Source organism: Tursiops truncatus, chromosome 2 (assembly GCF_011762595.2).
Source record: "Tursiops truncatus isolate mTurTru1 chromosome 2, mTurTru1.mat.Y, whole genome shotgun sequence".
NCBI lineage: Eukaryota > Metazoa > Chordata > Mammalia > Artiodactyla > Delphinidae > Tursiops > Tursiops truncatus.
In genome coordinates this window covers 116,172,984-116,189,497 of record NC_047035.1, presented here as the reverse complement: position 1 = coordinate 116,189,497, position 16,514 = coordinate 116,172,984, and the positions used below count along the sequence as shown (strand labels likewise).

At 61.2% G+C, this 16,514-nt stretch overlaps 1 protein-coding gene across 9 annotated transcripts in view; it reads left to right on the top strand.

Moving 5' to 3' along the window:
* LOC109552561 (taste receptor cell protein 1-like) overlaps positions 1-14,909 on the top strand; it is a 70,123-nt gene extending 55,214 nt beyond the window's left edge. For 2 of the 9 annotated variants that reach the window (XM_073801266.1, XM_033852016.2), the window contains 10 exons: positions 186-1,492; positions 2,954-3,015; positions 3,684-3,938; positions 4,304-4,460; positions 4,612-4,762; positions 5,188-5,683; positions 6,491-6,833; positions 7,424-7,466; positions 7,956-9,170; positions 9,545-14,909. In XM_073801266.1, the coding sequence (XP_073657367.1) occupies positions 1,169-1,492; positions 2,954-3,015; positions 3,684-3,938; positions 4,304-4,460; positions 4,612-4,762; positions 5,188-5,432 (1,194 nt within the window). In that variant the 5' untranslated portion in view covers positions 186-1,168 and the 3' untranslated portion in view covers positions 5,433-5,683; positions 6,491-6,833; positions 7,424-7,466; positions 7,956-9,170; positions 9,545-14,909. Of the gene's footprint in view, positions 1-185; positions 1,493-2,953; positions 5,684-6,250; positions 6,834-7,423; positions 7,467-7,955; positions 9,171-9,544 lie in introns of all 9 variants that reach the window. The other 7 variants (XM_033852020.2, XM_073801267.1, XM_033852019.2 and 4 more) reach the window with 7 other exon arrangements.
* Positions 14,910-16,514: the final 1,605 nt, after the last annotated feature.

Sequence of the window (16,514 nt, the reverse complement as noted above, 5' to 3'; positions counted from 1 at the left end):
CTAGGGCCAGAGAAAGGAAGTTTCTCCAGAGGTAGCCCAGTGGTTTGGGGCAGAGCCGGGGCCAGGGTTTGGGTCTCCTCAGGCGCCCTAAAGGAGGGTGGAGGCAGGGAGGGCCGGCATCTAAGAGGCTGTGGGCCAATCCCACCCCCTAGCGGCTGGCAAAACGGGCCTCTCCTGTTTTGCAGCTGTCCCGGTGGTCTCGGCTTCCGCCCTGCCCCGTCTTCCTCCTCACAAAGACCTGGGTCCATCTCCCTTGGCTTCTGGCACATCTGCTTTGCAGGGGGACAGCAAGAAGATAGTCCTCCCATCATTAAATGCCTTGGTGACAGTCCTCGCTGGAGTTTTTCCCGCAGCCAAGAGGCCAGGGGAGGCTCCTGGCAGGAAGGGAGAAGCCCTTTCTCCAGAGGCACCTGGGGACCAGCAGGCTCTTCTAGGCTCGCTCCTGGACTTGCCTCTCCACTCGGACCAGCCTGCCCCTTTGGGAACCACTGGGGTCTCAGGCAGGGCCACACCCAGACCAGCTCCATCAGCAGTGGCTGAGCCTGCAGCCCACAGGGCCCCTGAGTTCCAGCCAGTGTCCTACGTGGCTGGACCTGGAGAGGAGATCTTGGTCACCTAGTTCCACAGGCTGCCCCGCTGTGCCCAGCCCCACCAAGGCCAGCAACTTCAGCCCAGGGGCCGCCCCACTTCTGACATTGACTCCAAAGGCCCCAGAGAAGGCCATGTCCTCAGCACCCCAGGGCCCACTTGCATTTACATCGATCAGTAACACGTTGGCTGCCACAGAGCCTCTTCTCCCTGTAGCAACAGTGTGGTCAGGGCTGGACACGGCCTCCACAGCGCTCACAGCGGGCTCAGGCTCACCCAGAAGTGGTCTGGCGTCCAGTCTGGGCCCAGCACCCAGTGGTCCTTCAATGTTGCCATTGCCCTCAGCGGTACCCTCTTCACAGTCGTCATCAGCATCGCTGCCACTGTCGTCCCCACCCTCATCCCCGTCACCTGCACTAACCTCACCATCACCAGTCCTGGCCCCAGTTTCCCCCTTCACCACCGGAGCCAGAACCTCTCCGGAGATGCTTCTGCATCTGAGCTCCCACCTCCAACCTCAGGCCTTATCTTCAGTGTTTCCAGCGTCCCACCTTCCCTGCCACCTCTGGTGGTTACAGGGATGGCTGCTCTTCAGTGGACAGTCCAGCCTGGGCCGGTGGTCCCTGCCAACCCAGCCCCCTTGACCACCCGCTCCCTCGGATGTGTCTCTGGCCTTCCCACCGGCTGCCCCAGCGTCCCTGGAGGTGCCGCCTCCTCCCAGTTGTCTTTCCTGCCTCACCCTGGCCAGGCTGTCTCATTGCAGGACTCAGGCTCCCCCTCCCCAGGACCCAGTCGAGTGACTCACTCTGTGACCTTCACGATCACCAATGAAGCCTTCTCAGCGGCACTCGGGAACCCTGCCTCCCTGGAGTACCAGCTGCTGAGTGAAAACATCCGACATCAGGTGCGGGCTTCTTCCTCCGTCTGCTCAGGCATGCTGACCCCAGCCCACCCCCTACCCCACTTACCTCTGAGCACCCAGGCCCGTCCCACCTCTGTGCTTTGGCATGGGCTGTTCCTCCACCCTGGGCCACCTCGCGCCCTCCGCTGCCCTTGCTGCCTGGCGAAGGCTGCCTCCTTGGAGAGGCCTCCCCTGGTGACTCAGAGCCCCTGCCCCGCAGAATTGGCATCCCTCCCTCTGTGAGCTGCCTTTCCCACACCATCCCACCCCAACCTGTGTGGCTCTCCATAGACCTCAGCTCCCTGAGGGCAGCCGGGCACAGGGCTGGGTGCCCACAGGGGCTCTGGAAGTATGGAGTCAATGAAACTCACCCTGTGCCTCTCCTCAGTGTGGGGAGGAGCATGTGGGGTGCAAGGTGGGAGCCCAAAAGGTAGAAAACTGACCCTGTCCCGTGAGTGGCTCCAGCAGGAAGGGAGAGCCAGGCAGAGACCCTTAGAGAGAGTGGGTGTGGAGAAAGCACTCTCCCAGGAGGGCGGGGAGCTGTTACGGAATAAACAGAAGACTGATTTAGATTGCCAGGGTTAAGGGGTTGCCCAGAGAACACCTTTCTTTCTTTTTTTTTTTTTTTAGTATAAATTTATTTATTTATTGGCTTCATTGGGTCTTCGTTGCTGCGCGTGGGCTTTCTCTAGTTGCGGCGAGTGGGGGCTGCTCTTCTTGTGGTGCACGGGCTTCTCACTGCAGTGGCTTCTCTTGTTGTAGAGCATGGGCTCTTGGCACGTGGGCTTCAGTAGTTGTAGCACGCGGGCTTAGTTGCTCCGCGGCATGTAGGACCTTCCCAGACCAGGGCTCGAACCCGTGTCCCCTGCATTGGCAGGCAGATTCTTAACCACTGTGCCACCAGGGAAGTCCAGGAACACCTTTCTGAGAAAGGGGAATTTTAACTGGGATGGAGAGAAGGCAGCCAGATAAAATGGGGAGGGGCTTTCTAGACAGAGGGAACAGCGTGTGTGAGGACCCTGAGGTGAAAAGGTGGGCAGATGCTGAGGCCCAGGGCCACGGGACAGAGGGGCTGCATGGAGAAGACAAGAAACCCAGGGTGGGAGGGGGAGAATTAGGAGGAGGGGCTGTCGTCCAGGTGTGATGGCAGAGTGGTGGCTGTAGGGATACAGGACAATTGGATTGGAGAGTGATTTTCAATAAAACGACAAAGAAGGAAAGGCCTGGGGAGGCTGTGTGTTTGCTGGACAGCTGGAGGCGCCCTGCGGTTCTCAGTAGAGGGTGATGGGCAGGTGGTCCCTGGCAGCCACGCGGGAAAGTCTTGGGTGGCCCCCGGCAGTCCAGGTGGCCAGTGGGGCCATTGCAGGGGCCAGACCAGAGATAATGAGAGTGGACGAGGGTGGGCTGATGCTGTGGAGAAGTGGGGGGCCACGATGACCCTCAAATGCCTCTGTCTGTCCTCAGCTCCAGTCCGTCTGTCACGAGGCCTTCTCCAGCTTCGAGGGTGTCGGTGTCCTGCTCTTTAGGTAAGTGAGCGAGTCTTTCAGGGTCCACCACCTGCCTGCCAGCCGGTCTGTGTCTTCTCAGGCCGCAAGAGCACTTGCCCAGGCTGCCCCGCCGTGCCCAGCCCCACCAAGGCCAGAAGCACCTTAGGGGCCAGGAAAAGCCCTGAGCGGGCGGGCAGGAGGCCCACATCTGGTTCTGCCCCTGGCTGCGTGACCTCAGGTGACCTCCTGCCTGCTCTGAGCCCCAATTCCAGCTGCAGAATTTGGGCAGGGGTGCCAGGCATTGCCTGAATGTGGTGGGAAAGGCAGAGGACTTCCCTGGGGCCAGGAGCCCATAAATGACATGTAAACAGATGCAAATCCCCTCTCTGGTTCTGAGCCCCTGGGGATACTGGGGGGACCTAAAGCCAGATTTGCAAGCCGATGCCAGCCCTGCAATCTCATAAAAAAGGTTGAGAAGGTCCAAATCATCACATGTGAACTGTGAGCTCGGTGTAGACCTTGATAGAGGCTTGACTATACCTAGTGACGGGATTTAGATCGCCAGGGTTAAGGGGTTGCCCAGAGAACACCACCACTATCTTTCCAGGCCTTGAGCCAAGTTGGTTAGAAAGTTTCCCCTTTTAATGCACTGAAATCTCTCTCTGAATTCCCTGCCCTGGGTCTGAACAGAAGCTTTGTCTCCCCAGCCCCAGGACGGCACAGCAGAAAACGGGTCCTCAGGGGAAGGATGAAGGAAATCTGGATCCCGAGGCTGCTCGTTTTCAGATCTCTCCCCACAAACCCCTTCAACCCCATGCTCAGGCCAGGCTGCCTCCTCAGGACATGGCCAGCTGGTCCACCTCCTACAGTCTTTCAGAGATTCCTCAGGCCTGTCACCTCCCTCTCTCCAGATCCCCTGCTCCTGTGATGCCACCAAAGATGTTTTTCTCAGTCTGGCTCAGGTTGACGTCCTGATTGCTCACAGCGGCCGTCTCCCTGGGCGGGATTCCCGGTGTTCCCATTAGAGCCAGTTTGTTGGGGTGTCCGAGGGAACCTGCTTTCCCGAGCACCTGCTTTGTGCTCTGCCGGCTGCACCATTAGTCGTCACACAACCCTACAGCAAAGGAATCATTCTCCGCATTTTAGCGAGGAGGCAGCTGAGACCCAGAGGGGTGCTGTCACACAGGGACTCAGTCCATGGCTCCCCTGGCGGATTCCCCTTCCTCGGGACACTGGCCTACCTGTGCACCAGCCAGGTCCTCATCCAGCCCCCAGGGCCCTCCCTGCTCCCACTGGACCCCTGGTAAGGATGTGTCTCTGTCCCCAGGCCTGACTCTGCAGCTGTGAATGCCTCCCTTGTGTTTGGGGGCCTCGCCCCGGGCCCCTCTGCCCGTGAAGTCCTCTGGACTCTGTACCGCAAAGTGAAGGCCGCAGGGAAGTTGTTGGGGAGCCTGTACTGGATGAGAGCAGTCTCGCCTTTGAGGGTGAGTCTCCGCCCGCCCCCCGCAACCCGCTACCTCAGCGCCTCCTCGCCTGCCCACAGATGGCTGGGGGTGCTCCCTAGAGGGGCCCAGCTCCTGCCCTGGCCATGAGGCAGCACATGGTGGGTCAGGAGGCTCCTGGGGCCTCCGGAAGCCCCAGCCGTGGCTCTGCAGGGTCCGACCTGACCGACCTGGCCCTGGAGACCACCAGCATCCATCCCACGGCCATGAGGCCCTTCCAGCCCCCGCTCCTCCTGCCTGGCTCTGCCCGCTTTGTCCTGCTGGAAAAGACGATCCTCCGACAGGTGAGGTGGCCTCTTGCCCTCCCTCTGAAGCCTGGGACACCCACTTTGCCTTCCTTGACTGCAGGCCTCCATGGCTTGGGGGTGAGGCGTGGGGCGGCACCCAGCCACGGCCCTGTGGGGGGACGCAGGCATGGAGGGCACACAGCCCTGCCTGATGGGCCCCCGTTTGAGGGGTGACACCCCGCCCGGGGGTGGAGAGGTTGCCTGAGGGAGGTGACAGCTCTGTCCCAGGGGCATATGGTCAGGCTCTGTAACCAGACACCCCTATCCAGGGCCAGCACTAGGGTAGGAAGTGAGACAGCCAGGACGCAATATTTAAGGAGATGCTCAGTTGCCTCACCCCAGCCCTGCCCCCACCCCATCCCACGCTGGGTCTCAGGAGTGACAGTCCCCAGGCCTGCTCTGACCTCCAGGACTCCCCACAGGTCACACCCGTGCTGTCAGGATTCTATACAGCACGTCCCCAGGAAGAGCCCCTGCTCCTCTTCAGGTGGGTTGGGCTCTTCCCCTGCTGCCCAGCCTGCCCTGCTCCTCTCCTGGGGGCCACCCTGGGGCAGAGGGGGGCGTGACTCCGAGCCAGGCCATGGGAGCCATGGGCTGGGGGCCACCAGGGGAGGGCTTTGTCCAGATAGCTCCAGCTGGCCCTATAAAACTCTGCCCTGGGAGGTAGGGAGCCCTAGTGCCTGAGGCTGTGCTGGGGTGGGAGGGTGGATACCTGCTTCTAGAAACATGTGCTGGCGGAGCCTGTAACCCCTGCACTCCCCTCTTGTACTCGCCCTAGTAATGCGGACCAGTGGATGGGTGTTTACCTCGAATACAAGTTCCAGACCCCCGTCGGTACCCACCTCCCAGGCTTGGCCAATCACCTGGCCCGGAACATAATGGATCCTGCTGTCCAGAAATCCAGCATCATGGCCAATGGTGAGTCAAGGCTGGGATCCCTGTGTGTCTCTGGCCAGCAGCCTCTTAATCTCTCTGAGTCTCAATGTTCCTCCTCTGGAGAATGGACAGAATTTCATTTCAACCACGAATACTCTTGTGCTGGGGCCACCGAGAAGAATCAGTTACGGAGCCTCAGATGGGGAGCTGGATAGATAAGCTCTGTGGGCCATCGTAACTGTCGCAGCTACTCGACTGCTCCCTTAGAGCTAGAAGGCAGCCCCAGACACTATGTAGACAGATGGGCATGGCTGTGTGCAATACAACTTGATGGATACAGAAACCTGTATATCACGGAACTTGATGTGCCACAAAATACTATCCTTTTGATGTTTTTCAACTATTTAAAAATGTAAAAACTATTCTTAGCTCGTGGGCTGTACGTAAACAGGCAGCGGGAGGGACTGAGCCTCGGACTGGATGGGGCTGACTGCTGGCTGAGAGCACAGAGGTCGGGGTGAGCAGCCCTGCGGCAGGGCTTGGGCCTCTCCCAGGGCTCCCGGGAGAGGGGGCTTAGGCTGATGCCCACCCACCTCTCCGCCCCTCTAGCGGGGGAAGCAGAGCTGGTGCAGTGTGAAGTGTGGCTGCAGATCCTGGACCAACCCCTCACCAAGGGCTCGCGGGACCAAAGCAGCCCTAAGTCCCAGAAACTTCGGGGGATGCGGATGAGATGGGTGAAGTGGGGGCGGGGGGAGGGAAGGGAGGAGCAGGAGGCTGGAGGCTTCACGTGTGGGGACCCAGCAAGGCTGCAGTACAGCTGTGACCCTCTTCCTCCTCTCTGCTCCCCAGCTGACCACCGTCCTCAGGCCTCTGCAGAACTCCGGCCAAGTGGTGGTGGAGAAGCTCCAGTAAGGCCGTGGTGTCTCTGGGGGACCTGGGGCCCAGGGCTGAACTCTAGCGGTGGGGCCAGTGGCTCAGAGAAACGGCCTTCCTGAGACCCCCCGGGCTGTCTAGCCTCCTGACACTGGTGAAGATCTTCCCGCCAGGCCCGACCCACTGACTGCCAGGGTGGGTGCCACCTTCTTCAGGGCCGCGGCGGCCCGAGCCCTCGTGCAGAACTGCGTGCTCCAGGGTCTGCATGACCTGCAGCAAGCTGAGGTCCTCTCCGTGGAGATGGTCAGCCCAGACCTCGGTCAGTGCCTCTCTCCCGGCTTCCCTCTATGTATCTGTGTCATCCGGCCGTTTGCATCCTGCCTCAGGCTCGTTGCCTTGCTGCCCCTGCTCCCCCTGCTCCCCGCTCCTGCCCTCCCTTCCTCCTGGACTAGCCCCCAGCTGGCTGCTCTTTAGGGTCCAGGCCCGGCTCCTCCTCTGCCCGGGAGCCCTCCAAGGTGGCCCCAGCTCTACAGCTCTATTCCTGTAGCTCCTTCTGGGCCAGGACCCCTCGCCTGGGACTCCTCTGCAGGCTTGGCTTTGCCTTCTCAGGGGTCTGTGGTCTGGAATAACGGGGACCCACCCAGCCATCATCTGCACACTTTGTTCTGAAGCCCCAGGTCAGCTTCACACCCCCACCCCCAGCTATGCTGTGGCGCTCATCGTCCTGGGGCTTCTGCTTCTTGCGCTCACCCTCGTCCTGGTGAGTGTCTGACTGGGCCAGGGTCTCTTTCCCGGGAGACAGGCTGGGCCGTTGACCCTCTGAGTCAGGCTGAGGGGTCACTCCCCACCCCAGGAACTGAGGGGCTTCCAGCCAGGGAGCTTGGCCTGACCCCACCCTTCCCGTCCCAGGTGCTGACGCGGAAGGCCTGCTTCGGAGTGTCCAGGTACAGAGGTCAGTTCTCCCTGCTCCCCGGGACGTTTACTCTGGATGGGGTCGGCCTCCCAGCCACCAAGGCCTCGTGCAAACATTTCCCAGTGGGTGTTGACAGAGCCTGGGCGGTACAGTCACTGTGCCCCCAAAGCTCACCCCTCTGTCATGGGGGGGGGTGAACCCGGGGTGGTCAAGCAGAACCCTCTAAATGCGCTCCACTGAGCCCCAGAAATGCTGCAGGGAGTGGGTGGACAGAGGCAGAACTTAGGGCCCCCCGTGGCCGGGAGAGCTGGAGCAGGGAAGGCGATCTGGGGAGGGGAGCGTTCCTCCACCATCGGAGGACCAGGCAGCGACTCCTCCACGCCCCGGAGGAAGTGGGGACACGTGCCCCAACTCCGTGTCCCCTTTGACCCCAAAGCCAGGAGGACGTGGGGGAGGGCAGGTAGCACCATTCTGGGTACTACTCTGTTGCTCCTGACGCCTGGCTTTTGTCCTTTCCCCACCCGGCAGGCGCCCCTCCCCGATGCTGCTCCTGCCACTGAAACTGCACCCCAAACCTCTCCTCTTCCCGGCCCCGCCCCCAGCCTTCCACAGTCAGCGCCTCAACCCTGACAACGAGAGCCAGAGCAGCAAGGCACCACCCGAGGTCACACAGCAAAGGGGGCTTCTTCCCTCCTAGCTCATCCAAGGACTAGACTCCCAGGGCCACGACAGAGGCAGGGTGCGGGGGACAGCACCTCACCACCCCACACCAGGGACACCAGGCATGCTCTAACCACGGCGGCACCCACCTCCCCCCGGAAGGTCTGGAAAACTACTCGATACCATCGTCATACTCAGGTCAGGCTCTGGGGAGCGGAACAGGGCATGATGAAGGCCTGCAGAAGATGCGGGCAGGGGAAGAGAGCTGGCGCCCTCACACTTGACCTGACACGGTGGTGGGGCTGGAGGTATCATTGGTCTCAAGCCAAACTCCGGTCTTTTTGGGGTACGGAAAATTAAATGACGCAGCGCAATCAGAAGCTGGTACAAAAGACTGCTTTTGTTTCTAGGCAGTCATCCAACAGGAGAGGTTCAGAGCAGAGCCCACAGGAGCAGGAGGTGGGGGCAGAAGACTGACAGGGTCAAGGGTGGGAATGGGGACTCTTGGGGGCAAGGCCTGGTCCCAGCCCCACCTCCGCCTTAGGCCCGGCCACCCTCAGACCAAAGGCCTTGGGGTGCTGGTGGCCGAGGTGAGGCCCGGCTGTGTGCCAGGGAAGGTTGGCGCCGCGGGGCAAGCCGGGCTCAAAGAACAGACCGCCTGGCTGGGGAAGGTCTAGGACGGAAGCTAAGCTGACCACCTCTCAGGGGCGGAGGGTGGGGCTTTGGAGGGGGAGGCAGCTTTCCTGGACCACAGCCAGGGAGGGGAAGGCCTTGGCCCACAAAGCTCCAGCGACTGCTGGGCCCGCTGGGACGTGAGCGATGTGGTGGCACAGGGCCATGGCCTTTGAAATCATGACTTAGAAGGGAAGGGGACTCAAGTGTAGTCTTACCCCAAAGGCTCCCTCGACCTACAGAAGAGCCGGCAGCCCCGGTGAGGGGACCCAGGAGCCCAGGGCCCAGACCATGGGCTTGCCTGGCCGAAGATAACAGCCAGCACCAAGATGCCAGAGAGGGTCAGCAGGAAGGTCACCACGTAGAGGTTGACTGCAGCTGGCGGCCGATTCCTCTGCACTTCTGGAATACGTAAGCTTTCATTCCTACCCCTGAAGGGCCCCTGCCCCCCAAGCCTCTACCCCTTGGTACCCGGAAAGTAGCCTGCTATCTGCACCTATCTTGGGTCAGCCCCCTCTCTCCACGACTTCTGACTCAAGGGCCACGGCAGGCCAGGGACTAGGAGGCAGCCCTGCAAGGTGCTCCCCCAGCCGTCAGGATGCCGAAAACAGCCCTGCTAGTGTTTTTCTTAGGGAGGGAGGGTTATGCCAGCCTCGTTCTCCCGAGCTGCCCCCCTTACCATGAGAGTCCCTGTAGGTGATACAGGAGAGAAGGGGGTGGGATAAGCAGGAAAGAGCCTGAGGGCCAAGGCTGGCCAGTGAACACTGAGCCCCTCTTCTCTTCAGGCTTTGGTCGCCTGGCCCTCCACAAGCCAGGCTGTCGAGCATCACGTGAGGCCTCGCGTGAAGATACAGTTCAGACACACCTGGTGACCTCTGTGGGTTTGAAGGAGAAGGTACAGGGAAGGAAACCCACACGTGGGGACCTAGCATGGTCTCTCTGGAGGTGAAGTGACAGTATACCTGCAACACATAAGGAGAAAGGGTCCACCTGGCAAGGTGAGCCAGCCGTGCGGACACCAGGCTGGACAGACATCACCAGGGTCTACAGGATGGCGGAGGGGCCTGGCAAACCAGCACCCTCACGCAGACGAGTCTTTCCTAAGCAGGTCTTCCCCATGGGCCAGATGGGGCCTGCAGGACACTTCCCACGGCCCACCGTTACGCGGACTTTAATTCTCAGCAGCTCTGGAACTGCGCAGTCCCATTCTCCAGCTGAATAAACAGAGGCTCAGAGATGAACACGCAGTGCTACCTTGATCCCTCCGCCTGCTGCCTCCTCCAGAACTCAGTTCATTCTAAAAACCTAACACTCATCAAGCACCTGTGACTAGGTGCTATTCTCCCCATCTCGCAGCCGAGGAGAGGGAAGCAGAGGAGTTAAGTGACTTGCCCAAGGTCACAGTCACAGGGCTCCAGAGCCTGCATTCCTGACGACCACATGCCCACAGCAGGGCGGTGCTAGCATCTGCACCTGAAAGGTGGGAACTCTGCTGCCTTCTTGGACAGGGCGTGCAGCCCCAGGTTTTGGGAGGTGGCAGTGCAGGAAACAAGCCGGCCCATTGGGCCAGTGGTTCTCCAGGGTCTGAGGGGCAGGGAGAGTGCTGTGAGCCACTCCCCCACCCACCCCAGCGACACTCACTGGGAACCTTGAATCAGCACCTGCCAGAGGGTGGGGAAGGGGCTCAGCCCCCGCTGCACCTGGAGTGGGAGGTGGGCAGGGATGGGCCCTCTGCCCCCAAGCAGCCTCAGGCGGATGAGAGAGGACCAGATCTCTTGCCTCACCCTTTCCGCCCACCCCAAGGTGCCCTGCGGGGGAGAAGGGGCAGCTGCCCACCAGGCCATTGCTCAGATGGAGAAGAGCCTATGGGAACCATGGGGGCTGTATCCTAGAAAGAGAGCATGACCTCCTGGTTACTCCAAGGCCAGGCCCAGGCCTACCAAGGTGGCCACGTCTCCAAGGAGGGCCTGGTAGATAAGAGACGCAATGTCCCTGAGCGGTTCTATAAACTTCCTGTTAAGGACAGATGAGGAAATGGGCAAGACAGTCATGTTTGGTGAGAGCCTGGCAGGTAAAGGAGGGGCCAGAAGCAGACAGAGGTCAGCTGGGCCCAGGCCTGGCCCCTGGAGGGACAGCAGGCTGGGGGAGGGGTGTCACTCACCAGCCACAGCGAGGGAGCTCAGGTCCATGAGCAGCTGGGTAAGGCCATCAGCACCTGGGGACCGTCTGCCGGACCTGGCTCTGCACTCGGGCTTCTGCCTGGAACCACAGGCGCCTGACACTGGCCTGAGGTAGGGAGGGTGGTAGGAGAGGCACCTGTGGCCAAATGCAGGCACCTCAGCACGGGGGCGGGGGGATGATGGGCCCAAAAGAGACTACCGGGGTCACGAGCTTAAGCGAGTGTCATCCTGGGACATCTTGTCCACGTAAGTCAGACCTTATCCCCACCCTCAGCTCACAGTCTGGTTGGGGCTTGACAAACAGATGTCAGTGCTGTGGAGAGGGGGCCTAGCCAGCGTGGGACATCCAGCAAAGATGTGTTTTGAATCTGCCAAGAAGATCCATCCACAACAGAAGGACCCTCAGGTCCAAGTCCACGGCCCAAGAGCTACGGGCTAGGTGTTCACCAAGGGGCTGGAAGGTGGCAAGGCGATGGCCCAAGGCTCCAGCAGGAAACTGCAGCGACCAGAGCCTGTCTTGGTGGGGCAGCCCTGGGGATGACCGTGCCCGGCATCCCCCAGGGCTGGGATAGGGGACTGCCCAGGGGAGGAGTCTGAGGACCTCTAGGGAGACAGACTCAAGGTGTCCTGGGCACCCTGGATCAGGAAGCATGTGAGGGCATCCTGCCCAAGGCCAGCTAAGAACCCGGGAAATGCCTTTCTAGTCTAAGCCACTCATGCTGCAGCCCAGATGCCATCTCTCCTCAAATAGGAGATGAGTTGGCCGGGAAGGCACCCTATTCCCTCCCTCCCCCCTCCCCCCAACCAGATGTGAAGGAAGGTGAGAGGCTGTTGCAGGACCCAGCCCGCCTGGGTTCTCTAGCACCTGGAGTGGGTGGGGAGAGAAAGTGCAGCTGAGTGAGAAGAGCCAAGGTCCCACTGCCCCCTCTCTGCAGGGTGACCTTGGACAAGCTGCTTGCTATCTCTGGGGTCAGGAGACTCCCAGGGGAAGGGCCAGGTTTGGAGGTCCCGATCCTGGAGCCCAGAGCTACCCCTAGAGAGGACAGCCTACGGAGCCCTGTCCTCCCGATTCTGCCCCCGCCCCTGGGAACAGCATCCTCCCAGCTCAGAGGCCATGGAGGTGGAGGGGCTGCACCTGCTTTCAGATTGCTCCATAGTGTGAGTTGGCCTTCGTCCTGAGCAGGGGGCTGATCCCACGGTCACCCAGGTGATGGGCAGCTTCTCAGGCTACAGGTGCTCCGAGGTATACCCTGCAGGGCACAACACCGGGAGGGTGTAGGTACATTGAACAGGGCCCCCAGGCCACTCTGGGCCAAGACCTGAGCTCTGTTTGTCCATGGAGACTCTGACCTGCGGCAACCCCTGCTGGGCCTCAGTCTTCCCCGCTATCTCATGAGGATGTCAGTATTGCCTTGGAAGGCAAACAAGGGCAACCTTAGCTCCCAGCAGGCCCAAGACCAAAGGAAGCAGGGTTCTGGGTTGTTCTAGAAGGTGAGGCTGGGGCAGATGAGGGCCTTGCTCCGAGGGAATCACAGCCATCTGGGTCCTAGTCTAGACCCTCATAGGCCATCCCATAAAACCCAACCCTAATATGAACCCCTACGGAAAGCGTTAAAGTGTGGGGTCAGGAGGGTGGGGGGGTGACCCTCCAGGAAAAGGTTCTTAGGCCTAGGGGAAGGTTTGAGCTGGCCCACAGGGCAGTCAGAAGGGTAGGTGACAGGCATCCTCACAAGATCAGCCAGGGAACCCAGGAGGGACAAAGGTGTGGTGGTGGGCATGTTCCAGAAGAGAGCGGGCATCCCCCCACTCACCGCTGGGGCTGAGTGAGGCCAGGCCCGTGCACCAGGGGCAGCAGGTACCCTTGCACTGGCGCGCCTTGGCTACCACGGTGCTCGGGCAGTCTGCGTTGGCGAGCAGAATCTGCCTCCAGCCTCCAGCTGGCTCTGCACCCACACCGACCTCTGGCTGCAGGGAGCCGGTGCAGTGAGGACTCAGCTGGCGCGCTAGCCACCACCGGAGGCCGGGGCCCCTCCCCAGCCTGGAAGGGGCCTGAGAGGCGGGCAGGGCCCCTAGGCTTAGCAGCCCACGCAACACCATGGAGCTGAAAAGACTTACTAGAAACAGACTGGATTTTAGGAAGCAGGCATGGAGGACAGCAAGCACCTGAACCGAGGAGAGGGAAGCCTCTAAGCGTGGACTCCATCGGGCATGACCACCCGGGAAGGGCTGGGCTCCACTCCACCATTAAGAGCTGGGGCCGTGGGGGAACCGTCCACCTCGCTGCCTCAGTTGGCCCCCTTTGCTGAGGAAAGGAGGGATAATTGCCTCTCACGTGGACCCTAGGACAAAACAAAGCGTCAGTCCCACATGGGTACATTCTAGGGAGGGAGAGGCCAGGGGCAGCATTGTGTGTGCTTGGGGCAGGGTAGGAGATACGGAGAAAACTGCCTTCTTTGAGGGCCTAGGAGAAAGGAAGATAAGCAGAGAGGAACTCCCAGACATTCTGCCTCAGGCCCTTTTCCAGCCACCCTCTAAGCAGCTCCGCCGTAACTTGGGTGGCACTATTCTTACCGTCAGTATGATTTCCAGGCTGAGCCGGGGGTGAGGGAGAAGCAGTGCATAGGTGACGTGCGTGAGACAGAAGTGGAGAGGAGCATGGCTGCCTTGGAGGCCTGGCCTGGGGCTTCCGCCACGGTACCTGCCTTGCCCGTGCTGGAGCAACCTGCCAGCTGTGGCCTCCCACTCAAAGGTACCCAAGTGCCAGGACCGGAGCCAGACTCCCCTCAGGGGCAAGAGACAGAGTGGGATGGGACACAGGCCACCCAGCCATTATTGGGGTTTAGGGCCTGCTTGCCAGCTGGAAAGACAGAGGGACTCTGCTTGAGGGAAGGACTGGGCCTGGGCCACTCAGACCTACCTCTGCGACAGGGGCAGTCCCATCCTCCGGTTAGACTCATAAGCTGACCAGAGGGGACCTGTAGTCCCCCCAGAGTCCCTACGCCCTCCCGCCCAAGTGTTCACCATAAAAAGGGGTGCAGAAACACCAGGCACTCCTCCCAGCTGGCTGTGGCTTCCTGGGTCAGGACCCCTGAGTGAGTCGAGTTGGGGGTCCCAGCAGCCAAGGTGGGAGGAGAGCCGGGTCCCCCCGATGGATACCGGATAGGAACACAGCAGAAGCTGTGAGAGCTGGTTCCTCAGGACTGAGCACCTCTGCCCAGATGTCCTCAGAGACACTCCCGCTGCCCAGTTCAGCCCAGAGAGCCAGGGCCCGGTGCCACGTAGGCTCTCTGCTTGAGAGGAACGTCCCGGGAGTCATTACACCTCTCTACCCAGAGGCTCAGGTATCCAGGCTCTGGGTGGGCCAGCAGGCAAAAAGAAGGGGGCTGTGGGTCCCCTAGCAGTCAGAGGCCTTGGTGGCCATAGAGCCAATGGGTAAGGGAGAAGGGGGACTGGGCTCTGCCCCACTGAAGTCGGTGGCACCAGGCTCCCGAAGGGTCCCTGGGAGGAAGACCAGCGTGAGAGGAAGTATTGCAGAAACCTCCTCTGCAGGGTGGGCCCAGCTGGAGGGCCCAGATCAGGGAGGCGGGCCTTGGGGCTACAACAGAAAGGAGTGGCTGGTGCCGCATGGAAGGCAAGTCTAATGCAGGGTGAGGTCTCCCTGAGACAGGCTTGCACCTGGACACAAGCCTCCTCCAGCAAGAAAATACAAAGGAAGTATCAATATAAGGGACTAAAGATAACTGCGTGCATGCGCAGTTGGGGCAAATGCTGGACAACGAGATACAAAGAGACCAAGGTGTGGGCACACCACCTGAGCCACCCCTCCGCCCGACCCCTGGACACACCCCCACATAAGGAACTGGCTCACCCCACCTCAGCTAGCGAGCAAGCAATGGAACCTGTTACTTGTCACTTGTTCTCGCTCCCCGCTGCTACAACAGGGGCCCGAATAAAGCCTTGCCTGAATCTCTTTTCTGGCCTCTGATCCATTTTTACTGATTAAGGAGGCCAAGGACCCAGTCGGCAACATCCCCACCAGTCCTGAGGAACGCTGGAAGAGCCCGGGATGCCAGGGGCTGGGGCCAGAGGTGCCCGCGACCAGGAGAGGGGTCTGAGCTACCTCCAGATGGAGCAGCCCCAGGTCCGGAGAGGCTCCAAGCTGGACAACCGGCCAGGGCTGGGGCACCAGAAGCTGGGGGCCTGGGATGCACACTGGGCTGGAAGGCAGTGTTGGGGAAGCACCAGGCAGATCTGGTGGGGACCTGGTTTAGTGGCTGGGACTCGTGCCACCTGCTAGGCTTGGCTTTACCAGGGTGGTGACGGACAGGGCTGGGGAAGATGCCCCTGGAAGCTGGCGTCCTCAGGACCAACAGGTGGCAAGCTGAGGGGTGGCAGGCAAGGCTGGTCAGGGCTACCCTGGCTCTCCCACACAGAGGAGGCGCCAAGCTTTGCGGAAAGGCAGGCAGGGCCCAGGACTGCCGGGGCACCCAGGCCTCCCCGAGCAGGGTCTCTTGCTCACTCACGGCGGAAGGGAGCCCAGGCCTCACTGAGGACACTTCTGAAGGAAGGGCCAAGGCCTCAGCAGGCAAGAGGCTGGCAGAAGCCCCTAGCTTCTCTGCCGTGAGGCCCCAAGCCAAAGCCCCAGTCCCTCTGACAGCGGGGCTTGGGGAAGGGAGGTCGGTAGGGTCTGAGGACAAACAGCCGCCACGGTTGGAATCGCAGGCTGTGAACTATGGGGAGGAGACAAGACCGCCCCGGGCTCACCACCCGCACCTGAGAAGGAGAGGGGCTTGTAGATGATTTTATCTGATGGCTGGTGGAGAAAGGAGCAAGGGACACCCCCTGCCAGGCCTAGTAATCATTGGAGAGGCCTCTTGAGGTCCTTCCACGGAGCACAGGGGCTCAGCACATCATTCCCAGGAGCCCAGGTTCTCGCTGCCCTGAGAAGGCACAGGGGCCTGGGGGTGGGGTCCCTAGAGGACAGAGGCAGCGGTGCAGGAGGCAGAGTGACCAGTTCAGGCTGAGGCTGGGGAGGGGTGGAGGGGGTGTCAGATGGGGTGGATAGCGCCGTCAACAGACGTACGAGCCTCTGGGTGGGCAGCGGCTAGGACGCCCAGAGTTGGGATCCCCAAGGAGGCAGCAGTGTACCCAAGGAGCCCCCCATCTACCTGCCAACCTCAGTCCAGCCAGGGGAGCGAGAGGAGGGACTCTGCAGCACCTCCCCTGCCCTGGGGCCTGGAAGGGCTGCATTAGACTGGGCTGCGGCACCCCCTGGGCCGGGGGCTGGGGGAGCTGCCCGAGGACAACAGCCAGAGCAGAGCCCAGCGCTCACCGGCCGGAGCGCCCCTGCAGCCTTCCTCACACCCACACCCTCCCCAGGCTTCTTCAGCTGGGGCCGGGCCTAAGGGGCAGCAGGCACCACTCCCACTTCCAGAGGGGCCTGGGGGGGTCAGAAGAGGCACATTCAGTCAGGTGGGAGTTGGGCCCTCCTCCATTTCTCCTGCAAGGGGTGGAGGGAGAGCAGCCCGGTCACTCCAACCCCCTCAGTGACAAGCCAGGGAGGAAGCCGTGGAGG